This window comes from Lepeophtheirus salmonis, chromosome 6 (assembly GCF_016086655.4).
Source record: "Lepeophtheirus salmonis chromosome 6, UVic_Lsal_1.4, whole genome shotgun sequence".
In the NCBI taxonomy this organism is placed as follows: Eukaryota; Metazoa; Arthropoda; class Copepoda; order Siphonostomatoida; family Caligidae; genus Lepeophtheirus; species Lepeophtheirus salmonis.
The window spans coordinates 36,094,773-36,122,755 of NC_052136.2; the positions used below are offsets into that span (position 1 = coordinate 36,094,773).

The window sequence follows — 27,983 nt, forward strand, 5'->3', positions numbered from 1 at the left end:
CCTGTCGTACACATACTTTGAAATGCTTCAAAATGGGGGTTCACAGAGTAACAAAACACATTTGTTTTTGAGTACTATATATATATATGTATATGTCTGAACATCAAATATTTAGAGATGTAATTCGACATTTGTTTAGGCTGGAAGGATATTGACCCTCTAACACACTCCCCCTAATAAAGATTTCCTTAAATTTATCATCAAGGCTAATGCCACGGCGTGTGTGAGACATTATCTATTTATTTTTGACTTTTTTGTTATAGAATTCATTATCCTTTGGTCCCTTTAAATAAGTACAATATACATTTGTAGACATTTGATTAAATGCTAAGTAGGTGCCTTATAGTTAGCTTATTGAATGTACTGGTTATAAGTGTGTTTTACTAAAAGGTAAGATAATTAATTAGTTATATTTTATTGCTTTAAGATGAGGAGTTATGCAATTATTTATCAATCAGATGAGTAAATAACGAAGCTTTGTATTTGAAATTTTTTATTACTTTATTGAGTAAATATAGACTTTTACGCCTCTTTTTCATTTACATTAGATATAAGAAAAAATAATTATTAAGTATCTATATGTATAATTTGGAAGCCTATTAGGCTTTGAAGCCCTCATCATTTCTTTTCATCAGATATTTGTGCATTAAAATTAACTTTGTATTTCATTTTATTTTCCCTTTATTTTGTTTGTTATAACCATAGCTATTTTAACCAAGTGAGGAAACGAGCTTGTTACTTTCGGGAGATTACTTTGGCTACTTAAAAACTTTTCTCTCACAAAGATGTTGCTTTTAAAATATCAAAAATGAATTCACAATATCACTTTTCCTCTTCATGTTGTTTTTTGTACCTTGTTAATTCAATTAGTATAGTGAATAGAAGACACAAAAGTAATCGCGTAGCCAATTATTTTTCTAAACACATTGACCACTTGGTGGACTAAAACACCACAAAAAATAGCTAAAAACGCCACTACCTTTGACCACATCTAGTGATGTCAGATTTGGTTCTCAAGATCATTTAGGATCTTTATAAAAGAACCTTCAACTAAATTATATCGTTCTTTTTCTCTCGTCTCTCTTGGCAATGACAAGGAAAGATTTTCTGGAAGGATATATGTGAATTGTGTTAACATTTTCATCATCAAAACCTTCTATATATAGAAATATAATAGTCTTTTGTAATAGAAAAAACTGGTTACTAATTTACTAAGTTTAACTAAACAAAAAAATTGGTCATGAATTTAGTAGGCTAAACTAAAACAACACCTGATAGAGTAAAGGTGCTATTGAGATTCTCAAAATGGGTAATAGACGTCAAAAAATGTTTTGATTTAAGGGTCTTTGTATCGGAATAGGTCTCAATCTATCAAGTCTCAGATGTAGGCAGGGTGGTACAACTTTCTCCGAGGAAGTCATGTGCAATTTTCAAAAGTCTATTTTTGAAATGCTGTTCAATGAGGAAATTTCAGATCCTTTTTTTTGTAAATAAATTTTTAGACATTCTATTGATTCGACACCCTTCAGAATATTTTTGTGCTCCAATGTGAATGATTTTAAATTTATTTTAAGACATTTGTTTTCGAAATATATTTTGACCTCTTTTTGTTTTAACTTCTTATCATAGTTTGGCGAACTCTCTAACCCTTTGTTGTATAATAAAAAATTCTTTGCAGAAGAGCCATAAGCCCCACCGTTCCGTTTGCCACTCCCCTCCTGGTTTCAAGTGAATTAGATGTGAGCACAACACTAAGGTTTAGTTTTAGGATAGGCTGGGCAATTGTAAATCGTTATATTTTTATTTATTTTCAAATGATTTTTTATAGGAAAAAAAAAAAATTCCGAGTGGCTTTTTTCAATAAAAATTTTATTAATATTTATTTTTAGAAAAGACCAATCCTTCTGAGGGTCTATTCAAATAAATTTAGTCCATATTACATCATTTTCTTTTTTTTATGGTATTTTTATAAAAAATTTCCTCTTGGTGTATACGAGAGTGGTCTGAAAAGTTTGCGACCTCAACGGGAAAATGACAGCACTCCTAAATAAAAGCTAGTCCCATGTATCTAACATCTGTCAGCAAAGTTTCAGCCATTTCAGACACGCAGTTGTTATGTAATAGTTGTTTGAGTGAGTTGATGCGGGTGTTTTTGTGAAAAAAATCAAAATCAAACATCACTGGAAAAAGTGTGTAAAGTTAAAAGGAAACTATGAAGAAAAATAAGATAAAAATCAGAAAAAATGTCTTGTATCTTTGTTAGGTTGGAAAATTTTAAGACTACCTTCGTACATTGGAAGAACTTATTTACCGTTTTTGTAAGTTTCCCACTTATAAAGATTTTCTTGAAGTTTTCTTTGTTGTTTCCAAGATTTCTAGGATTATGGCCCTTTCTATCCTCCTTTGATGTGGTAAATTTGTCATTTTCCTTTAGTAGAGATACACTCCCAAAACATAACGTTCCCACAAAATTTCAAATATTACATTTTTTGGAAAAAAAAAAAAATCAAAAATCCGTTTCTATTTATAAAAATTAAATTTTTGTGAAAAAAAAAATAAAAAATCTATAGCTATTCACAAGAGATTTAATTTTTTGCAAAAAAATTTAAATTTATTTTCCTTTCTACATAATTTGCCCAAATGAGGCAAAAAATTCTAGTAAAAAGTATAAAAAAAAATTCACAAATCCTTAACTTTTCACAGAAAATAAATTTATGAAATTTGAATTTCAAAAATTACATTTTTGGAAAGAAATTTCAACATTCCATAGTTATTTACAGAAAATTAAATACTTTGGGAAAAAGTTTGAAAAATTTCAAATATTAAATTTGTAGAAAAAAAATTCAAAAATCCATTCTTATTCACAAAAAAAATCCCAAAATTAATAGCCACTCTCAAAAGATTAAAAATCAGAAAGGGATCAACTGTATATTTAAAACTTTTACCAAATTATTAATTATATCCAGTGTAGGACCAGAAAAAGTGTTTCCTTCCCCCCTAAAAACTGGCGTTGACATTTAATGCAATAGATTCTTCAAATACAATTACTTTATACATATGTGTTTTAAATTTTAACAATACGGATCATTAGACATCGTCTGTAAATATAGATTTGAGTCTAAAGGGCATGTCTACTGAATCTAATATCACTTCTAGATATATATATATATATCTACATAACTAGTACGTTTATGTTTGTCATAAATTGTACACCAAGTCAATTGACAATTCCTTTTTATCATATCATTCAAATACTAGGAGAGACGGAAAAAAATATGTCTTCCGGTACAATACACCACACTCGTTGGTTGTTTAAAGTATTATATTGTTTAAAAATTTGGTTGTTCAAGTCACAATTTAAAATAAATTCTAAAGAGGAATTATATTCCAGGATATTCGTATCTTTATTGTACGAATACATTTGAAAGCATGGATCTCAGCTCCTAGAGCCTCAGATGCTCCATTTAATTATTTGAATTTGATTTCATCAAATTCAAATAATTATTCCGAAATCAATATTTTAATTTCAAAATATTGCATTTAAAAAAATTTCAAGTCAGTTTGGTAAAGAAAAAAGAAATATTATTTGGAATAAAAAGTATGGAAAAAAACAAATTTCAACGAAAAACATTATCTATAAAATTTTTGAAGACTTTGTTACAAAAAGACATTCCTAAAAGAGTTTTTAAAAGGTGTTCCAAAATTGTGGCTAAGTAACGATGATGATAAGAAATCCTTTGAACTAATTGATGTTCTTCAAGTTGTCAATCACCCAGCAGATGAGGAGTGCCACTTAATAAAGAATACAGGGGTTCGTTAACACCTGACGAATCGCAACTTCAATTCTTATTAAAAGTTGTAGAAGAGCATCGAAAAATGTATCCAGACTTGAAAAAAAAAATCTGTCTCTGGGATTCCCTAGTATATTAAACATATTACTCAGAAAAAAAGGATAACCATTTTTTAATATGCAAATTGTATAATAATGTTTGATAAAGTAAAAACTGTTATTTTATGGTATAAATTATCTAACAATTCAACCAAATGAAAATATGTCATAACCATTTTCATGTTTTGTAGGAAAAAAAAGAGAAAAAATGTAAAAACATGTATGCAATATGTTTTATTTGTATTATTTTTTCCGTGACTATTTTTCCCTATGATTTAAATAAAAATATTTTTTACCCATATAAAATTTAAATATATCTTATATTAAATTTAGTAGTCTTTAAAAAATCATAGAATATAAAAAGCTGTATCTTGAACCGTTTTCATAATAATCGAGGAAGAAGTAATTTTTTTTTGAAAAAGTGGAGAATTTCAAAACTTTGAGGCCGTTGAGCTACCTTTAAATATTTTGTCAACTTCGGTCAAACTTTGCCAATTGTATTTTTTCATCAATAGGATAGGATTTTGACCCCGCGACCCGGACATTTCAACAAAATGAATAATATGAAACACCTCACTTTTGATGTTGAAGAAATAGGGAACGGAGGTGTTGAAACTTTTCCTGGTCTCTCCAACATAGTTGGACGTCTTATAATTATAGTCTTGCTTAACTGCTCAAAAAATAAAAGTTCATTTTCCACTGATCTTACGGAGCTATAATATTGTGTGGATATGTATTAGTTAGAAGTAGATATTTATTATGAGGAATAAAAATGTTAATGTCCTCATATTCATACGGCTATAATTCTATTTTTTGTTAATCTTATGTATCTTAATTCATTTTTTGATCCATGTGGGAGTTAACGAGAAATTTGGGGTATCCTAAACAAGTTTACTCTCACGTAATACTTTCTCTATCTATCTCGAAATGGGAAACAGCCACGACAGAGGATAGTTGAAATTCAATTCTTGCAACCTTTTAATGACAAATAAATAACTTCGGTAATTCAAGGTAGGGACGCGAAGTGAAGAAAAGAATATATTGACTCATTAAGAGAAGAAGGATCTCGACTTTTTCGAGTTATTTAAATAATTAGCACTTTGAAGGATCACGAATGTGGATGGAAGGTCTCATTGCTTGGAAAAGCATACTTAAATAATGAAAAGAAGGATTCTAAAATAAATTAAAGCAGTCCAAATTTCCAATTTGTTTAATTTGCAATCCTTTCAAAAGAAAAAACCCCATAAACCTGGAAAATTGGTGCACTCAAGATGACTTGACACTGCTAATTGGTTACTCAGACTTTATGGCAGTAACCATAAAACTTAAAAGTACTTGTCATTATTGTTTGTTGAGCGGGACACCATACAGAAGTTGGCATTGCGAAGTGTAATGAAAGATAGTATAATTATACAACCAAAAGTCTACTTTTCTGCCATAGATTACACCGAAATTATTGTGTGGCACGAATGTTAAATTCAAACACCTATGGTTCTTCGAAATATTTCATATGAGGACCTTCAAAACATGACCGAATATAAGAAATTTTCCATGTCACACGCAATCAGTGGAAATATGTGTTAAACTAGTAAGTGATGCTTCACAATGTGTAACTAACTTGAGAGATTGTAATCTCTAGCAGAAATGCCAAATTTTGGTCAAACAAAAAATGTTTAAATTCTAGGTTTTTGTCATGGACTGCAGGCTCTGCGTTTTGAATTATTGGTATTAATAATAAATTACCTTTCTAAATTTATTTTTGTAGTATTTTACAAATATGGTTTTAAATTGTGACAACGTAAATTTTTAGAGCTGTAAAGCCCTCCAAATGTAGAACAATTTTAGTTTTGTTCACTTTTTTCGTAGTCTATGTAAAATAACACAAATTTGGATACATTTTGCGTTGAGTAGCTTAGAAAACATATTAGCAGGACACACTAGTGTACGTATAATGAAACACTGACGTCATAAATTGCATTATAAAAGATGCATAATACTACATTGATTGCACAAATATCCAATAAACCTTGTGGAAACTTCATCAAATGCCTTTAAGAATAAAGAAAGACTTAAACCCTGTATAGAATACTACTTGATGGAAATGATAAACAGGGATATCATAAATAAATCAAAATTATATATCTTATTATTTCCATAGCATAGTTAATTTAATATCTAAACTATAGAAATGATATTTTATAAATATGTAATACCATATTTAAATATATTTTAGGGTCAACTATATAATAAAAATATGCATTTAAGTCCTTTTATTTGTTGGTTCCGTTTACACATCCAATGCTTCACTAATGGTCAACTTTAATAATGCTACATCCAAACTTCATTTTGAAGAACCCATTCATTGAAGTGTCAATAAAGTGTGTTTCAAAAAGTGCGGGGAAAACTAATATAAAACCTGTTCATATGTTCAACAAACTTTGTCTATCAAATCATCGGCATCGAGTGTTACGTAGAAACTGTATCATATGATTAGATGCAATTCTATACATTTGATTTATGTGATTGGTTGTAATTAATGCTCAAAGCAATATGTCGGCCAAACAAAAGAAGATTAAAAGATGGAATAGGGGAATACATGAGATATGTTGATAAATGTTTGGAAGCCACAGGAGAACACTTCAATTTGAGGGGATATAAGAAATACAATAAGTGATAGAACAAGTCCGGCCTATAAAATACGATTCTGATATGTTACAATCACTTTTGGTTCGAGAACAAGGGTGGACCCTTCAATTTCATTTAAAAACACCCACTAGAATGATTTTTTTCAATCATAAATTTGATGACTTTTTCTTAAAGACATTACAAAAAATTACGATAACAATGTTTGAGAGGGTTTATACTATATTGGCATTGCAATAATTTAAATATAAGGAAGCCTGAACATTTTTTATTCATTAATAAAAATATATGAATATTGATTGAGAGCATCAGTTTTTATGCGATGAAATATTTTGTAGTCGCTAATGAATAGAGGATGTAATAAGCTACAGATTTGCATGGCCGTTTGGGGCAAAAAATCCCCTCTTCCAGTCGACAGAGAAAATCTTTAAAAACACATAACAAAGCTTGAATATTTATCTATTCATTAGTGAAAATAAATTCGGAATCTGTTTTTATAAGATTAATAAGTTTGTTGTTGCTAATTAATAATATAACTATTTGTTTATCTTTAAATTGATTTCGACGTTTTGGACCAAAAATGATTCTTTTAATTAATAGAGAATTAATTTTTTTAAACGTAAGGAAGCTTGAACATTTTTCTATTCATTAGTGAAAAATATATAAATATTGATAGAGAGCATCAGTTTTTATGGGAATTTGAAATTTGTAGACACTTATAAATCATGAGAGGAGTGTCATATTTGTGTTATGTTCATTCTTTAAGGGTCACTGAAACTCGTGCAGTTCATATCTAGAAAAATGCAGGTTTCGTGATTCAAACTACGACAGTCATAAATGTAGAAGGACATAATTTGAGTGAGATGATAATAACAAACTCCGTGTTTCATATTTAATGCTCCACTCTTAAGAAACTAGCAGTTCTTAGTACGTGCAATTCAAGGAGAAGACGGATTAAATTTTACACCACAAATTTCCTGATTTCTCAATGAATAACCAATGTATTTTAATAATTGAGGTATTTATGGTAAGAAACACTCCATACACAACGTAAGAGCCCCTTTTCAAATTCATATTTGACTTTTTTCAGACTTTGTAAGGTACTTTTATATATTAATGTATATATTTTTTTATATATTCCTAGTTTTAAATTTTAATGTTTTTATTTTTTTGTGAAAACTGGGGAATTTAAGAATATTGCTATACTATTATTTCTGAAGAGGTCTCCAATTGAGACGAAATCGATTAAATGTTACTGATTCTCTAAGCATTCAGAAACTGGTCTACTCCATGCGTCATATTTAAGTTTCCACTGAAGATTGTTTTTTTAACTTGACAAAAAAGTAGTTTGTGAAGGCAAACTTTTTTTTATTCAATATGCCCTCTCTCAACCTCAATGACGGCCTTCACTCTCTTCCTGAAGGCTGCAAAAACCTTAGGGATATAGTCTTCTGACGAGTCAACCCATGCAGCCATGATGGTGTCCTTTAAACATAATATCCGGCATGGGGTATATTTTGAAGTCGGAAGTAATACCTTTTTTAACTTATTTTATAAGGTATGTCCAAGATTTTGGAGATTTTTAACAAGCCCAAGCATAGGCTTGTTTAATTCTCTACCTGGTCCACACTATGTACAATGCATACATTAATGAACAATAATAGTAATTTTTTTTTTAAAAACAACTACATACAGTTCGTACAAACATTTTTATGAGGCAAAAGTTTTATGAGATTTTTATGTTTCTATATTAATATAAGGTTTGTTTTTTTTCATTAATGGGATATTTGGAAAAGCAACTTTTAAAAACACACTACAATGTGGGAGGCATACTAAGTATGCTTAGTACTTACGTGCAATGAGAGACATTTGTTTCATAAATAGTGTTGTAACGACTTGAACAATTATCAAAACGGTCCCGTTCGAAATGAGTATCTCATTTTAAGCTCTACTCTAATGATGTCTCGATTTCACATCCGAAAAAAATCTATTTTATGGAGTCGGCTTGACTTGTATCGCTAAAACTAATCAAATTTTTTAAATTAATTAGAGACTTTCGAATCAATTACAATTTCTAAAGAAATTCTTCTAATCTCTACAAGGACAGATTAGAAATACATTTATCACAGTCTTTTTAACAAATTGCATGATATCATAGTTGGAAATGCTAAGCGATTTTCTTAGTTGTTGGCAACTTCTACTGTGATTTTTTTTTTTTTCTTCAGCTTTGATCACTATTATTTTATTCTTTAGGAGAAAACAAATAAGTATAAAGTTTAACACAGAGTACGGCTGCTCATGAATGATGGAGAGAAAGTGTGAGGATTTATTGGTGAATTATAAGCAGGGATTGTAAATCGTAAACATTTTCTGAGTGTAAAATAAAATAAGCCGAAAATTAACATGGTTATATCGACCATTTGTAGAGAGTTTGGAATAGAGGAGTTAAGCTCTCAGGACGTTTTATTTATTAAATTAGCTGCATGCAGCCTTGATATAGTAAAAAGAAGCACAAGTCCCACTCTGTGTGATTTCTGAAGGAATTACTACTATGTATTTCCTCAATTTTACTCTCAGTCGAACAGTTACTTATAATTTTAACTCCCCAACAAATCATCAGGGTTACTCTCGGTCCTTTATGTGCATACACACTCGTGGTTACACTTTATACACAGACAGCCTAAAAAAAAGATTAGGATTTACGACTTTAGTTATAATTGTAATTTCTTGTTGGACTCAGAGTCGAATTGAGAATAAAAAATTGAGTAATTCCTATCTCTGACCTTCCCTGATACGGAGTGGGACTTGCGGATTTTTCCTTCCTCACATAGCTCCTCAGAGTTAATTTGATGTCAGCTAAGGTCCTCTACTCTAAAACATTCTTCAAATTGAAAAGGTTTTATTTACATTTTCCTTCCTTTTCTTCTCATTCCTTTTTTAATTTGAACAATAAATTATAATTACAGTTCCTATGATTAACTGAATTTTTATTTAGAAAAGGATATAAATTAACTGAAGGGTGAATACTTCAATTACGTTAATATTAATATATAATATTTTATACACACTTCGTAAAGGCATTTTCAATGACCTCACAAATTGCAGCATCAACGGAAGTGACGTTATGTTTGGTACATAAGAGTGGATATGTTTATAAAATTAAATGGTCCAATTTACTATTTAAAAAATAACCTTGAAAAAACTTAATCAAATAGCTTTAAATTGAAAAAAAGTCAAAACCCTTGTAGCGCGTATTAATTGCTGCCAAAAATAACCACCAATATTTTAATTAAATCAAATAGTAGAAAATATAAATCCCTTTTGTGATGGCTTGATTTCTACGTTTAATTTTATATTGGATGCATTAGAAATGAGAAGAGTTGGATAATTAGAGGAATATATTTGATCCTTGCCAATGCCATAGCTAATTTATTGGCTACACAATGTAAATCAGTCTCCATACCGATGAAATAACATATTTTTATCTTCTAAATTAATAAAGCAATGTATGTTTAATTTCCGTAATGGCATTGTTGAGTGTATCTTAGGACTGTCGAGACATAAAATAACACGAGGAGAAGGCAAAAACGTGACAAATGGTACACCTGAATTAAGACCTTGTTAATGTCGGTGTACGGTAACTTCGTATAAGGACATGTCGTATAAATTTTGAGGAAACGGGGCATAGACTTTATGAATTGTTGTTTTGTACCCCAAATGTTGGGGGTATTTTCGGATACCGGCGATTCTTAAATAACACATGTTCTCATGAATAAAATTACGACTTAACTCTGCATTTTTTTTAAAGTCTTGAAATCCTTAAATATATGGTGTCCACGATAAATTAGAACTACTTTAAACTTCATCCAGATCCATAATGTGGATATTCGGGGTTAAATCATACAAATATAAAAGGTTGCGTGAACAATACACTATGACTTCCACCACAATTGTTTTGACAACAAATAATAGTCATCATGGAACAAGCAAGGAGAGACGCCATCCTCGAATTGGCTCGCGCGGGACACAATCCCTCTGCTATCTACAAGCTTCTTAACTACCCCAAGACCACGATGTACCGGATCTTCAATGCCTGGGAGGTTGAAGGGAAGGTAAGTCCCACAACAAGAGAAGTGACCGAATCCAAACTCCCCGCTTCCTTGAAGGCCTTCGGAAGTCCATCAAGGCTTCGCCGGGGACTTCCTTGTCCAGGTTGGCCAAGAACCGCGGAGTGAGCAAGCAGCTGGTCTCCAAGACTGTGAATGAGGACCTCGGGTACAGGTCATACCGAATGGACAAACAACACATAGTATTTGAAGACCCGTAACGAATACATGACACGCTCACTATTTTTTACCCTTTATTTTTTACCAACTAAAGACTATTATTTTTTTTAGAAAAATAACAATCAAATCAATAAGGGAATTGAATTTTTAAAAAAATGGTGTAATGAATGTCTCAAGATATTAAAAGAACATTTTTATTCTGATAGCATAGAATAAATAAAACCTTAAGACATTCATTACAGCATTATTTTAATTAAATTCCTTCTTTCATTTTGAAACAATAATATAACTATAAAATATTAATCAATTTAGAAAATAAAGTAAATATGTACATACATTTTTAACAGTATCAAATTTGAATATCAAACTAGGCCTAATACTTATCTAGTTTCTATGTAAATAAAATTCTCGATCGGCTTTCAATAAAAATATTCAGAATTAAGTGCAATTCTAGTATTTACTTGAATTAAATAATGTATATTACTATTAAATGAATTTTTTTTTTTTTTTTGATAATTTAATATCAATTTATGGAAATCTTCAAAAAATTATCTCACTGACTCATAATATTATTAAAATTTCTATCATTAGAAAGAATGAGGCATAAAATTTTAATTTTTTTGAATGATTTTGACAAACATAAAAAAAAACGTATACTAATTGTAAGATACGATTAATTCCGAAACTATTGAGCTAAAAAATTAACTGGCCTGAAATTATGTTGTAAGTACAAAATAGAATTAAAACATTCAAAGTTTGAAGGAAAAAAAAACAAACGATATAACATAAAATAGAAGGTGTTTGTCATATAAAGTTATTTGAAGTGCGTGGCCCTCCAAATCTCTTTATCATGGATGTTGCCCCTCCCTGTTATAGAATTTCTTCTTCTTTCTATTATGACATACAACTATTTTCTCAATAGAAATGCATTTTTACATGTCCTTAATAAGCAACAAAAACAAAAATATTTACTAAAAAAAGTGCAAAATTAATTTTAACTCCTACAGATAAAAAAGTTTTTTAAAAAAACTTAGTCAAAATAGCTCACATTCAATAATGGCAACATTAATTAAACCTAATGAGAGACCGTTGGTTTGTCCGCCTGGCTCACAATGGGTTGTATGTCAATGTCAATTTTTGCGGTCCCAATGAGCATCAAATGAAACAAAGTATTATCGATGTTTGAATCTTTGAATTTTATGTACTTCATCTGCAGGTTGCACTGGTTGAGGTCGAGGGCCTTATGCGGCACCCAGGCCGTCATTTGCCCATCCCATTGCCTATACATATAAGAAAATATTTGGACCATATTTATGAATAGTTTATAATCAGATGTTGACATGCATTTCAGCTCTTTAACGCACTTCAAAAGAAGGCTGTCAACATATCGAAACTGCCGTATTGTTGTTTTATTCCTGTATATCTATATGTTTTTAGTTAAAAGTTCAATGTAAGACGTACAGTGATTAATCATCTAATATATGTAAGCTGTTATTTTCTAAACTCAACCTTTACAAAAAGGATTTGCAGTAATTTAATATTCAAAATTTGTTTAGAGCAGGAATGAGCAAACCAAGGCCTGTGAGTCAAATAAGATCTGACAAATACTTTTTTATGGACCGCAAAATTTTTTATTGAAGCGTTATAAATGTTATTTGGAAAAAAGTGACTTCTTATAAATTTACCTAAATTATTAATAAGCTTAATTGTATCTCTCAACCTTTTCTCTAAAAAGGAACAGAAACATAGCCTCAAATCTTATGGAAAATAGCCAAGTATTTCCAACTGTGGGACTATTCTTCAAATTAATAACAGGAAAATGGTCCTCCTACATTTCAATTTAAAAAAAATTGTACTTAAAAAGGGTTTCATTTTGATTGATTTATGAAATGTAAAAAATTAAGCTGGTTAGGTTGCGTGAGTATATATTACGTTAATATTCCGGTGAAAAAAATTGAAACAATTATTTTGAATATGAAGCATCTGTAAATTTGTTTTATGCCCTGACATCAAAATTATTTTTTCATATTAGTATATAGTATTACTTAAAAACTCATGAAGTGTTCTAATTTATTTCCCAGGAATATTTTTGTTATCTGTGTTCAACAACCTAACCAGCTTATCTTATAAAAATTCACAATAAATATTAAAAACTATATTGATCAAATTGACCTTTTTTAAGGCATTTTTAAAAAAATTGAAATGTAAGGTATATTCTACAACTTCAGCTAGTAAAAAATAGCTAAAAAATATTTACTTCTAAGGAAGGTCCTTCATTTTACCCTATTTTTTTAGTGGTTATATACATTATTTTCAAAAACCACAACTATTCACAAAAATTATTTTTTTGGAAAAAAATATCAAAAACACAAAGCTATTCTCAAAAAATTAATTTTTGGGGTGAAACATCTCCAACTGTTCCCAAAAAAAAAAAACAGATTTCAAAAATCCCCGCTGTTCTCAAATTAAAATTTTCAAAAATTAAATTTCTAATATTTATAAAATCAAATCAAATATTAAATTTTTTCAAGAAAAATTTAAAGAGTACTGAATTATACAGAGAATGATAAAAAAATTCGGAAAAAAAATTGTAAAACTAAATAAAATTGTAAATATGAATTTTCCTTATAAAAAGCAAAAATCACCTAATTTTGGAGGGGGATATTTTTTATCATAACTTAGCTAGAAAAGTAATAAATAGCTAAATACCAGTAATAATTAAGAATTGGAATCGCAAATTATTTTTTTTTTCCTGATGCCGATTCCAATTCCAGGAAAAACTCCTGATTCCAATAATCATCCCACACTAGGAAATAGGGTTGCTTGTTCTAATAAATCTTGAGGTTTTTTTGGTCAATACATAAAATTATGTTCTTTAATGCAACTAAGTCGTTTCCCTAACCTCTCAATCTCTTCTTTTTTTTTTCTTTCTTTCTTTTTTTTTTGCCGTTTTGTATACAATAAGAAATTTACTTTGTATTCAGCTATAAATATCTTAGCAGGCGAGTCACTGCCAAGTCGTATGATCATTACTTATAAAAATCGTGGGTATAATGGTCATGTTAATAAAAAAAACTGAAAGCAAGACAGAGACTGAACTGGACAGGACTGCAATCCTGAATTCTAAATAAGGACCAACACAACGCTATGTACATATGTGTACACTGTACTAATGTTCATTTTGTTTTTAAATCAAAAACCTTCCAAATTTTATGCACTAACCTTTCAGCCCAAATTATTAACAATGTGCCCTTTGATCCAGACGGCCAGGGGTTTATGAAAATTAATTTAATATTTAATTTGTTAAGGAGAAATTTTAATTATAGTTCTGTATTTATGTTGTGTAAACTTGACCAAATGGGATTACTGTACAAGTTGTAATATGTATAAACAGATTGTACAAATGAGAATTTCTAGGTTTCATTCCGCTTTATTGTATTACATTGTAATTGATATACAATTAATTACTTCTTATGTATTAAAGAGTAATATAACTGTAGGCATTTGTGTCATTGAATACTTATCAAGTTGTTGTATTTATAGGGCAACAGTCAAAGCCTGTTTATAAATAAAATATCTTAATACACATTTATTCATTTGGCAAGTGAAATATGGACCTTACAAAATCCATCTATGAACAGGCCCTGTGCGCTGTTTTGAAAGTGTTCAGGTGAGGGTAATACCCATCGATTAAAATATTATTATCCGCTGATATGTTTAGAAAAAGAAAAATTAACATGACCACCCTTGCAATTTGTAGAATATTTTAGAAAAGAGCAGAGCAGACGAATTTTCAATCAGGTTTTGTATATAATTAAATGGTGTAACAAAGAAAGCTCACTATTAATAAGTGAAATAATAATTAAACAGCTTGAAAAAAGAAAATTCATTCTTCAGAATACCAATTCTAAAAAGATAGGCCAGATCCAAAATTCACACAATTTGCATCACTTATCATCAAGTAAATGAATTGTTACACATATTCTCCGCGCCTTTCTCTCTCTTGGTCCTATCAAGTTTAATAGAAATACAAGGTTATACCCATACATGTAAATCTCGTGGGGTTTTTTTAGCAGGCCCGTGAAATTGTAATTGGTAGTATAAAGAAGGAATTTTCTTTTCCTTAGCCGTTGTCATTATGCTTTAATTCCCGAGTAGTGAACATCCTTTCCTAAATAGATTCAATTATATTCAAAACCTGTTTGAACGTTCGTGTGTGCTCATGAACCCCTGAGGATTTGTTGCGGAGATATAATTGTAAGTCATTGTTGGACTCGGAGTAGAATGTGGGATTGGCATCGGAGTAATTCTTGCAAATGTCCTATTTTGTATCCTTTTTTCCTTCCTCTCTTGTCACAACTGATTGTAGATGTGATCTTCTTTCCTTTCTCTCTTGTCCCCGCTGATTGTATCTGATCTAATGAAACGTCATGAGCATTATTCATTCTCTCCTCAAAAAAATTCTTCAAATTGTAAGGGTTACCAATTTGATTTTCGGTTTCTTTTTTTAACATACCCATTCCACAATGGATTTTCACCTTTGTTTATGCCCAAAGAAGGCAATATAATTGGAATAGTCACTATTTTTCCTTTTTTTCCCTACTCTTCCAGTGTGGTTCGAGTAGAGGAAATATTCCTTCTTCTCTTCAACAGTTGACTATAACGTGAGTTCTATTTCAATTCAAGCGGTATCCATTTGTGTTCTTTGTAAAATACTTTAGTTAATGATTAAGGTGATTATTTAAACATGCCAAACGCCTGTGTTGTACCTGATTGTGTTGTGGATCAACCAAGGAAGAAAATTTCACCTCATGTTTCATCCCACCGGCTGCCAGCCAGACCCATTCGAAGACAAAAGTGGATTCATGCCATCAAAAAAGTTCGAAACAATCAGGATTATCAAGAAGATTCCAAAAAGTTATATTTGTATGCTCGCTTCATTTTCGCACAGATGATTTCACTTATGAGTCAAAAGATCAGAATCCCTGTAGAAAGAAAAAGAAAATCCCAGATGTGAAAGTGAAGAAGTCTCGCTTAAAAGAAGATGTAATCAACAGCAATCAAATGGTCTTAATTTGCAATAAAATGTAATTTTGTTGCGAATTATTAGCAGTTTTATCATAATTGGAGCAACGATATCCCAAGTGTAACTAACGAAAGGTTAAATTTAACAAACTGTATCGACAAAAACTATTTAGAACTGGTTTTCATACTTAATATCTGATAGAATTCTAATACATTTGTGAACACAAATACAAAAAGAATCCATATTAATCTTTATTTAAAAGCCAATTTATTTTTATCATATGAATAGATTTTATATTTGAGATAGTAATCTTCATAATTTTTTTCTTTTTTTGGAGACAATTATCATGATTCAATAAAAGAAAATACATTTTCTCATCATGTATAGAAGGGATCAAACAGTTGTCTTAGGTTTGAGTTTAATGTGTGTCAGTGTAGATATCATCTTTATATCAAGAATATCAAATACAAACAGAGTAGTGCCAAAATTAAACACTTCAATAAATAACCTTTTATCAATATGAAAAGTTATTTGAAAAGAGCTTAGTTGAACTACTCCATAGTTTTTTAAATTATTAATACAGCTAGATTTTTAAGTGATGTACTTTGCATTATACTATCACAGGGGATGAAATTATCAATATTTTATATGAGAGCAATAATATCGGAGCTAAATTAAGTTTCATAAATCAAATATACTTCAGGATTACCAAGGGCGTCCGAAGGGGGTGGGCACCCCCTTCCGTGAAGGAATTTTTGATTGGAAGTAGAATTTATTTCGTCAGATCAAAAAAAAATTTCACCAAGATGTATTTGAATTTTTTTTTTAAGGATTTATTTTCTAAAAAAAGGTTTGATTACTGATTTTGGCATTCTTCCGATTAAGATTTTGCAAAGTGTGTCAACACTCCCTTTAACCTCCACTTCCTACTCCACTGAGTCTGATTTACTAAAAGTAATAAACAACTGTGACTGTTCCTCAGATATCAGAAGTATTATTGAATTTCCATTACAATTATAATAATTAGTCGGAAGTAAGGTTTTGTAGAGATCTATTTACATCAGTATTGATAGTAAATAGTACACATCCCGTAGACAATGACGTATCAACAAATAGTTAAACAAAATTTGGGATTTGTCTTTGTACAAGGTTGAGCGTAACATGCTGATTAGGGTGAGTCGTTTCGAGGAAGTTTGATTAACTTTTTCGTATTTTTGAAAACGGGGTATCCATCGAAATCAGTTATGCATTCTATAAAAATAATATTTGCAAAATATGAACTCCATGGAGTTGGTTGTAGAGATTCTTAAATACGTGTATAGAGTGAGAACCCGAAACTTGAGCATATTTAAAAACTATATTCAGCTATAATATATTACCTGTCATGATGGAAGATCAGAGCGAATACAAATTTGAGTGAAACATGCGGCAGACATTATTCTCTAAGATACCCTAAACTGCAAAGTCCAGGAGTAAGGTAAGGGGTTGAGGAGGGCCACATGGTGGCAAGTAAGAGGTCTGCCATATTGATGATGTAGAAGTTTTGGTTCTTTTTGGCTGTATGGAGCTGTTATTGACTTATTGAGGTTGTAGGTGTTGATAATTATTACTAAATTATGTCCCCAGGGGGACGGCTGGAGGGGATGTAAACCCCTGTCCCATTCCCAATGAAAGAATTTTTCCTTTTAATAAGTAATTTAATATTTGAAATTCAATTTAATTTTTCAATTTTTTTCTTAAATATAATCCGGCGGACGCCTCTGATTATTATGTTAGAAAAAAATATTTCTCTTGATGCATAAAGATCAGCACAATATAATTTTTAATAGACAAAACAAAAAGAATGAAACATGGACCATTGGATCATTGTTGTAGGTTAAAAATACTAGTCAAATTTCTCCAGGAATTAAATTTCTAATCATAACCTGTAATTATTTGAAAAATATTTATATAATCCACAAAATATGTATATAAAAAGTTTCAACTGAATTGAGAACTTTGCAAAATACGTTCAATCATCCTGGAATTTGGTTTGGTATTACAAAATTTCCCAATACCCCACCATCATCCATTTATAAAATGCAGATTTTCGACCCACTCTAATGCTCATTCGGCTTCTCTCAATTCCCTTTGATTAAATGTGTTAGTGTATTAATAAATGACCAACTAGTTTATAAAATAATATAAATATATTATTTAATACAGATATTCATAATTGTTCAGTAAATTAATGCGTGAGTGTTCTTGCGTATTCATTTATATGATTGTAATGTGATAGAACAGAGTGAACGTAAACTATAGTTGCTGTTAAGTTTCATCAACATAAAGTTTTTCATTTGTGGAAGTTCAAAATTTTAAAAGGTAATTATTAAATTAAATTATATACAAGTTGATCTAAAAGTGGTTTTGCACATCTACCATGCGTCTTTTCTTCGTGCAAATAAAAAACATTAATCAATGTTGTGCTCAAAAAAAAAATCATTGTATTTTCACTCCTACAAACAAAACACATTTTGAATCACAGAACCTCTTCCATTTGATTTGAAAAAATTGTCGAGGTTTGAAGATTGTAATATGTAAAGCATCAAGACCGAACTTTATAAATTGTAGCACCGATATGCTGGACTGTAGGTGACCGGACCGAGACTGAACTGTAGTCTTCAGTCCTAAATAAGGACTGATACAACACAATATATGTGTACACTGTACAAATGTCAAATTTTTTCTTTTTAAATCAAAAACCTTCCAAATTTTATGCACTAATATTTTGGCCCAAATTATTAACAATGTACCCTTTGATCCAGCCGGTCAGGGGTTTATGAAAATTAATTTAATATTTAATTTGTTAAGGAGAAATTTTAATTATAGTTCTGTATTTATGTTGTGTAAACTTGACCAAATGGGATTACTGTACAAGTTGTAATATGTATAAACAGATTGTACAAATGAGAATTTCTAGGTTTCATTCCGCTTTATTGTATTACATTGTAATTGATATACAATTAATTACTTCATATGTATTAAAGAGTAATATAACTGTAGGCATTTGTGTCATTGAATACTTATCAAGTTGTTGTATTTATAGGGCAACAGTCAAAGCCTGTTTATAAATAAAATATCTTAATACACATTTATTCATTTGGCAAGTCACATATGGACCTTACAAAATCCATCTATGAACAGGCCCTGTGTGCTTTTTTGAAAGCATTCAGGTGAGGGTAATACCCATCGATTAAAATATTATTATCCGCTGATATGTTTAGAAAAACGAAAATTAACATGACCACCCTCACAATTTGTAGAATAATTTGGAACAGAGCAGCTTAACATGGTGTTTCATTAGATTAGCAGCGAGTAGCTATGAGATGGAGGAAATAAAGACGAACCCTTCTAAGTATTTAACAATGATAAAGGTAGGAATTACTCCGATGCCGATCCTCAATTCTACATCGAGTACAACAAGGACTTTACTCTCAGTCTTTTATTAGCACATGCGAATTTTCAATCAGGTTTTGTATATAATTAAATGAAGTTCACTACTCTGAAGTTACAGAATAATGACATCAGCTAAGGAATTATTCAAATTACCAATTCAGAAAAAAACGGATCAACTAAAAAATATACAAGAGTTACATCACTAGCAATACTTTTTTTTTTTTTTGCTGCAATATAAAAATTGTTATTTCTCAAAAAGAAGTATGGTTTTGGTCTCACTGTTATGCAGTCCCTGAAAAGTTGGATTTGGCCTTCGATCCACTTTCGAAAGATCTATATACTAGCATCGTAACGTAGTCTTATGTATATTTTATCAGTTCAATTTTTAATCACACCTCTAGTAGTCTCAACAAATGACTCACCAAAAGTCTAAATCCCGATATTTTTGCTTGAAAGTCATATCTTATTTTATTGTTTGATCCTTCATAAATAATGTGTCATTAAGATTATACCTTTTGTTAAAATTACAAATATTAAACTGTTAATGCTTTACTATTTATTTTTGCCTTATTTTATTTATCAAATGTGTAACTTATGGTAAATTATATCATGGATTAATTGTAATATCCAATTATGTATTATATCAAGGGCAAAACTATAAAATAAGTGAAAAACAATTACCATATTATCATTTTTTGTCTTAATTTATTCGGCTACTAGAAAACTTTTTGTACACTAGATATCTTGAAAACAATCCCTCGTTACATTTATTCTATCAGACAACCTTTCATGCGAAAAACAAACAGGAAGAAAAGCCCACAAATCCGTAGGTAGTTTGTCAATTATTCTCAGCCATGGAATTAACATACAATAATTGTTGATAATTATTAACAGCTCAAAAATAGCTAAATATAATTCAAGTAATCAACGTTTAGATCATTGATTTGGAGAAAAAAAGCAGAAAAATCAATAGGTGACAACAAAATATACTTTATATCTTTGGGTTAGAGGGGTAAAACCGTCATAACTCTATCAAACGTTTTCATGTGACGTCAGCATTGTTGATATTGCCCCCTTTAGGGACCCAATTGAATTTTAGTGGATTAAACAAATTAGATCCTTTAAAAAAATTCGGTCTGAAACGGTCTCGTTTTAAATTTGGTATAGAACGATACTATATAAATGAATTGTTGATGACGTCATGTGAGTTTTAAAACTGTGAACATGGGTACAATAACGTTATATGAAATAAATGTGTTGTATAAATCAAATTTGTACCACTCATAAATCAGGAGTGGGGAGAAAATCTATGTATAGATTGAGACTCAAAAACATCGAGCCACGATTTGAAAAAAAATTAAAATTCAGTCTATAGTCTGATATCGCGCTCTGGACATAAATATTGGTCCAAATTGGTCTTGTGCCGAGTCTCAACCCTAGTAGTTACCATAAAAGACCGTTAAGGACCGGACTTATGAATTAAAAAATAATGAGGATCGGACTGATAGGATCGTAGTCTTTTTAGTTTTTTTAACAGATCCAACACTGGTTTTAAGCTAAAGGTAATGGGTCAATCCCCCCAAAAAATAACTAGAAATTAATGAAGCCTCAAAAATTAGTTTACAAAAAAAGTGAAATATTTTATTCTTGTTTTTTCACCCAATCTATAACTTTTCAGAAATACTTAGTCTATTGAAATTGAATCACGGGTTCAGAACATAAGACTATTTGGAATTTGATATATAACACATTTTTGTTATATCTGGGAACCAATGATATAATTGAAATTAAATTTGATTTATAGATAAAGATTTACATACCGTGAGTTCCAAAAGTATTTAAGAGATTTTGTTAAGTTCCAATCAATTTTTTCCATTTATATCAGTGAAGCTGGATTTCTTAGCTAACGAAAAAGATGTGTAACACTGTACTGGATGTATAAAAAGTAATGAGATCTTATAAAAATACAGTTTTGAAAAGATGTTGTTGATTAAATCATACAGTTCAGATTATTTATTAATAGCTTAGATTCTAAGCCTTTGATTGATGTACATTTTGTAAACAAAAATTCTGTATATGTCGCCATGGAGGCAAGAAGAGCCATCATAGGCAATTTAATCCGGACCGAGAGGGCCACCTCAGACATCAAGAAGGTCTTAACCATCAGCAAGGCCACAGTATGTCGGGTCATAAACCGTTTGGCTGATGGCGACATCAGTCCAACAAAGCCACGTAGTCATTTCAGCAGGACAGGACTCCGACCCATACTGCTAATATTATACAAGAGTGAATGGGTAGCAACATGAACTTCTGGTCCAAGAACCTTTGGCCCCCTTAGAGCCCAGATCTGACTCCACAGAATTACTCCATTGGGTGGTAAATTGAGAAAAAGGCCTGAAAAGTCCACCACCCGAATATTGATCCCCTGAAGACATCCGTTAACCAACAGTGGAGGATCATGAAAAATGACTACGTTCCCAATGTGTGCAAGGGGTTCTGAAGGCGGTTGGAGGCAGTCATTGAGGCTGATGGTGGCCAGATTCAAAATTAATGTGCATTGTTATAGTAAAAAATATGAAAAAATAAAATTTTTGATGTACAACATCATTCTGATTAATTATTAGTGTTTTACATATAAGAGGCAGGTCTCTAATGCTTTTTCTAGGATAAAAGAATATATTAATTTGTAATAAAAATGGAAGCAAAAGATTAGAGATTATCAAATTAGTACGTCTTCTTCTTAGCAAATCTGAAATTGTTAAGAGGCTGAAGGTGTCTCCATACAGTATACAATATCAGAAAGTATGAGGGGGATAGAGAAAGCCACAGGGTTAGGGGCAGAAGTCGTAGACCAATAAAATTGAGATCAAAGGATAATAAGCATGTATTTGAGGTCAATCGAAACATATTCATGTCAGATTTTTCCAGGAAGATGAAGGTGAGCAAGTCTGTAGTCTCTAAAGCTGTCCAATATGCTGGTGGGATATATCTGAGGTATGTAGAAAGGCCTTTGGTAAGTCAAAATTAAATTAATGCCTGTTTGGAACGCTGCAAGAGGATAATAAATGGTTTCAAACACAATGGTGATATGATCATCTTTTAAAATGATGAGACTGTGGATCTTGTCATCAAAAAACAATATGACAGGATTATTTGTATTGAAAATACCCCTAAAAGTTTTTTGGAAGTCTCCAAGACGAAACATCCAGCTTCAGTGATGATGCATGTGGAAAGAGTTTTTGGCCTGCTCAGTCCACTGATCTGAATCCTTTGGACCTTTGAATATGGTGGCATATTGAGTCCCAAGCCTACAGAGTCTACCACATCAACATCTCCAAGCTTAAAGCCACTGTTCAGTCCCGTTGGAGGATAATGTCCAAGACTTAAATTGCTAAAGTATTAAGTGACTTCAATACCTAGTCTAGAGACTATAATTAAAGTTGGTGGAAATCAAAATAATGAAAAATAATCTTCATGATGTGTAAATAACAAAGTATTTGTTAGATTTTCCGGTACAACTTCATTCTGATCAGTTACGCAGGGTTATTTATCGCATAATCAAAGTGGTCAGACACTTTTCGAACACCCGTCATATATATATATTAAATTTCACATAATCTGAGTTATTGAGGTAAATATTTTTGAGGAATTTGTTGAGGAATGACCCAAATGACCATAAAAGCCAAGGCAGAAATAAAAAATTTATTTTTTCTATAGTGTTATTAAGTACATTCAAGTAAATGTTTTAGTCATTTTTCCTTGAGATATTGGATACAAACGGAGTTTTATGGGTAAAAGTAATTTTTAGGAGGAACAATATTTTTTTAATAAATGTAATTAATTTTAGATTATTTTTTTCTTGTAACTAATATCATTTGGATTATTGATTCTTTTGCTTTCAGTTGATATAACTTTATCAAAGTTCAAAAATTAATCTTTTTGGAGAAATTTGTGATATTGTAACGCTCAGCAACAAGCAATTGCAACAAGAAATGTTTTTTTCTTTCTCGTATTCTGTTTTTTTTTTCACTATTTTATATATTTTGGCTTTTCAGCAAGCATATTTGTTACCCTGCGACGGACTGTTTTTTTTTTTTTACTTTGCAACAGTTTCAAACGCAATTTATCGAAAAACTACGGGCTAATTCAATCACATATAAATATGTTTATAAACATATACAAGTAAAAGCGAGATCCCGGGAAATTATAGGGATCCCATTAGTAAATAACGAATACTTTAAAATTTAAGAACTATTTTTTTTTTTTTTAAGAATGAAATACATTTTTGGCTAGTCAAACCAATATTCTCAATATTTTTTTCTTTTTTTTTCTCCTTTTATAAGTATTCTTAATTTGTCAGTTGGTTTTTTTAGAAACCGCATGTCCTTTTTTTTAAATTCCGCATCCCCCCCCCAACCCAAAAACAAATAACTCAATAATAAATGATGAACAAGTTAATTTTTTCTGGATTCCTATATATAATTAAACGAAACTGATGTTTTGAAATGATAAAATACAGGAATTCCCCGTAGGTGTAAAACCCTAAGAAATTCCTAGATAATGGGATCTTGGGAAATAAACTCTACTACACATATTAAGTAGTACATTGTACAAACAATTTGTTTCATTTAACTAATTATTGGCGTTTCATTTACATATTACAAATATGACGTGGATTAACGTAAATGTTTATTTATCAGATACAAAGGCAGCCTGGAGGAATATTTAAAAAAGGGCAACATAATTAAAGGTGTCGTAAATTGCGAATCTTATGTTACAGTAAAAAAAATGGAAGGTTGTTAACTTTACTTTACTAGACTCAAAATATATGCTCCATTTTGCTAATATGAATCTTCAGTTAGTTTTTTACGACTAAATCATATTATACCTCAAACAAAAATGCAATGTTTGCTTCGTTAATTGTTAAATAAATTCAAAATCTTTGCACCATCTTGCCACAATAAATGTTTTATTAGTGAATAAACGCCATAGCCAAAGTTTGCAGGGTAAAAGAATTCCCTTGATCCTTAAGACTTAATACAAACATATATCCCTAATATGTAAATAAATAACAATATTTTGGTCTCCCTTATATAAATTTACAACTCTGTCTTTGTTATCTACTCAAATCTTATTATAGCTGCTAAATTGTTTGAAAAATTTATTTATGATTTTATTTTGTACATTTTTTTTTAATAGATGACATGATTATTCAAATACAATTAAATGATTATTGGTTTAATGCATTTCCGTTAATCAATTCCATATTTATATTTTATCAAGATTAAATCATTATTTTATAAATGTATCAATAAAATGAATCTTGTGAATAAACTCCTTTATAAAAAAAAAAAAAATATCAAAAACAGTCTTCACAACAATTTCAACGAGGTAAGATCCCAATTATACATTGATTGGAACTGTAAATAAGTATAAAGAAATGTTAATAAACATCAAAATTAATTCACTACACATCATTATTATTTAGTACAAATAACACTTCAACGTTAAATTAAGTTCTTATTTTTTACTCAATAGGGTACTTCATTCATTTTAAAACGAGAGTTAGTAGATTGTGTCGTGATTTTAAATAATATTAAACTAATAGAAAATATCAAACTACTGAAGATAAATATATAGAATTAAACAATAAATTGACCTTAATTTTTTAGGGAGGATTTCATCTTACTTTCAAACTATTGATCATTAGAAAATGGGTTTTACGAAGCATTGTGGCCCGTTATCCTTCGCATTTATCAAGACTTACCTAATTATCCTCATTCCTCTACTACTCTTACCAATATTTTTTTTGGATGAAAGTCGAGAAAAAGAATGTAAATGTCTTTATGTAATACTATTGATGGCGATTTTTTGGGTGTTACAGATATTACCAATTGTAGTCACTGCGTTTTTTCCTTTAGTATTATTTCCATTGTTCGAAATCCAATCCACGGTAAGAATTCAAAGTAAAATAAAAGAATGAGCTTCTGATCTTATTAAATACTTATTATATTTTAGAGTGATGTATCTTCCAACTATTTGACATCAAGTAACAGTCTATTTATGGGAGGACTCATATTGGCGATTGCAGTAGAGGACAGTGGTCTTGATCGAAGAATTGCGATTTCCTTTTTGAATATCACAGGATCAAGTCCAAAGGGATTACTCTTCGGATTGATGACTATTACAAGTTTTCTTTCATTATTGGTATCGAACACTGCAACAACAGCGATGATGATACCCATTTTGAATGGTATTTTTGAAACTGCAAACTTAGTCAAGGATGAAACAGGAAGGGAAAAATATAAGAATGGATTGCTACTAGCAATAGCGTATGCATCTAACATTGGTGGAACGGGATTTTTAACTGGATCTCCTCCTAATTTGGTTGCTCCTGGTGCATTGGAGCAAAAATTTGGGCCTGATTCATCGATCTCTTTTATCAAATGGGCTATGTTTGCAATTCCATTGATGATTGTGAATTTGATTTTCGGAGGAATTTGGCTTTATTTCTTCTTTGGATTTTCTAAATATTCACAAGAGTATTCTACTGAAGATGTAAGTACTCAAATAAAAGTAAACTTTTATACAGGTAAAGTACTTATAACACAACCTTTTACTTAAAGAAATTAAATGGAATAGTTGTGGAACATGGTAATGATACATTGCCCGAGAACAAAATCAATCCTAACGATATTATCAGAAAGAAAAAAAAAGAATTAGGAAGAATATCAACTCGAGAAGTACTAATTGCTTCGCTTTTTGGATTTACGGTTCTTCTTTGGTTTTTGAAAACACCAAAAATGTTTCCAGGTTGGAGCGATTTGTTCCCCGAGGTACCCATTTCTTCAGCAACACCTGTGTTTTTAACTGTAATCCTAATGTTCATAATACCAAGAGAATTTCATTTCTGGCCATTTGTAAGCTGGGACACTCCTCCAAAAAGTTCTGAATCATTGATTACATGGAAAGTCATAGAAAAAAAGTTACCATGGGGAATTATGTTTCTCTTAGGAGGAGGTTATGCAATGGCTGGAGGAACGAAAGATTCTGGACTGAGCAAATGGCTTGTTGAAAATTTAAAGACATCCATGATGAAACAAGAAAAATGGGTCATCAATCTCATTTTCTGTTTAATAATGACTTTTGGAACGGAACTCATGTCTAATGCCGCAGCGGCAAACATTGTTCTACCCATTTTGATTGATCTATCCATAGGAATTTGCTCAAGTCCATTGTTTTTTGGTAATTCCTTGAAAAATAATTAAATAATATAACAATATATCTCTTTTATATTAATTCGTAATTTATTTACAGTCGTGTCCACAGCCCTCTGTAGTTCCTATGCTTTTATGGTACCCATCGCAACGGGCCCCAATGCTCTTGTATTCCAAGCTTCAACAATGTCTCAGTTCACAATGATTAAAGCCGGAACCATAATGAATCTTGTTTGTATTGTAACTACGACAGCCGCCATCAATCTATATGCAGACCAGATATATGAAATTACACCTCCTCCCCAATGGGTCATAGACTATTACAAGACAACAAATAATACGGAGTGTCTTACATCTCTAAACATAGAATAGCATTTACCATTGATTTTGAAAAATCTCATATTGAATAATAAATGGAAAGAGAAGTGGATTGAATAAATTATATTTATTTTTGTATGAAAGTTGGAATAGTCATTGCTAAAAATGAACTTAAAATGTAACTATCATTAACAGAAACAAGCATTGGAAATGTTTAAAGAGATGGAAATAAATAAATAAAGTTTAAAGAACATTGGAAAAGTAATTATTCTCATATTTTTTTTTTTTTTTTCTATTTAAGGAAACTGAATCTATTAATTAATTCATAGGTTTTAAAGTCTTTTTCTACTTTTAAGAGCAGTAATAATCTAATAAAGATCAATTCTAATTATTTTCTTGTTCTTTGGGAACATGTGTATGATTGATTTATTAGATAGATAAAATATGAAGAGATAATCATTAACAAATTGGAATGGTCATGAGGAATCCTGATGATTGATTTATCTCAATTCATCCGGATTAAAAAGACCCTTGGCACGTCGAAGTATGGAGTCCTTGGAAGGATCATATGGGAAATCTTTAGATGGGATTTCCAGGATAGCTGGAATAGGAGCTGTATGTGCATCAATCACAGCTCTCACCATTTCTGCGACATTTTGATTTATGAGAATGATATCGATGTCATCTCTTTTGATGAAAGTTTTGAGACAATCCTCTATTTCCGTGATGGCACTGTCTAAATAGAAATGAACATCCTAGAAGATATGCAGACTAATGAAAGATTCTCAAACCTTTGTCAACGACCATGAAGTTGGGCTTTCGATTCTTGTTCATTTCTCCGATACCCCCCAAGAGGAATCCAACGCAAGTATCCTCATCTCCGATAACGCCAATTAATTTACCTCGAGCTCCTGCAATCGCCATTGTAGTCTGAATTATACTTAAACTTTTATTATTTGATGTTTACTGATATAGGGAGTTTTCAGTTGACAACTCGTAGCTCAAATGTCACAAGACTTGAATAAAGCAAAACAAGTGAGAGCTAGGTAAGCGCAGAGAGAAAAATAGAAAAAGTGAGCGATGACGTCATAATTAATCCCAATGACGCCATGAATCCGTCAGCCAGATAGAGAAATTACGGAAATGTTATATAATCATACTGAGTTCCC

The 27,983-nt window shown here is 30.7% G+C and overlaps 2 protein-coding genes across 4 annotated transcripts; one reads left to right on the forward strand and one right to left on the reverse strand.

Annotated features, from left to right (window-relative positions):
• The first annotated feature begins 268 nt into the window (after nucleotides 1-268).
• LOC121119833 (solute carrier family 13 member 2) lies at nucleotides 269-27,079 on the forward strand. 3 transcript variants are annotated; one of them, XM_040714634.2, is made up of 5 exons: nucleotides 269-390; nucleotides 24,952-25,232; nucleotides 25,298-25,837; nucleotides 25,906-26,524; nucleotides 26,597-27,079. In XM_040714634.2, exons 2-5 carry the CDS (start codon nucleotides 24,993-24,995, stop codon nucleotides 26,866-26,868), a joined length of 1,671 nt encoding a protein of 556 aa, XP_040570568.1. In that variant the 5' UTR covers nucleotides 269-390; nucleotides 24,952-24,992; the 3' UTR covers nucleotides 26,869-27,079. The 3 variants fall into 3 exon arrangements, with proteins under 3 accessions (XP_040570568.1, XP_040570567.1, XP_071745376.1); XM_040714633.2 differs by lacking the exon at nucleotides 269-390 and adding an exon at nucleotides 17,990-18,205; XM_071889275.1 differs by lacking the exon at nucleotides 269-390 and having other exon boundaries at nucleotides 23,530-25,232.
• Vha14-1 (V-type proton ATPase subunit Vha14-1) lies at nucleotides 26,596-27,931 on the reverse strand. The gene is made up of 2 exons (XM_040714635.2): nucleotides 27,606-27,931; nucleotides 26,596-27,550 (listed from the first exon to the last, which is right to left on the reverse strand). The coding sequence occupies exons 1-2, from the start codon at nucleotides 27,736-27,738 to the stop codon at nucleotides 27,315-27,317; spliced, it is 369 nt and encodes a 122-aa protein (XP_040570569.1). The 5' UTR covers nucleotides 27,739-27,931; the 3' UTR covers nucleotides 26,596-27,314.
• Between the last annotated feature and the right edge of the window lie 52 nt (nucleotides 27,932-27,983).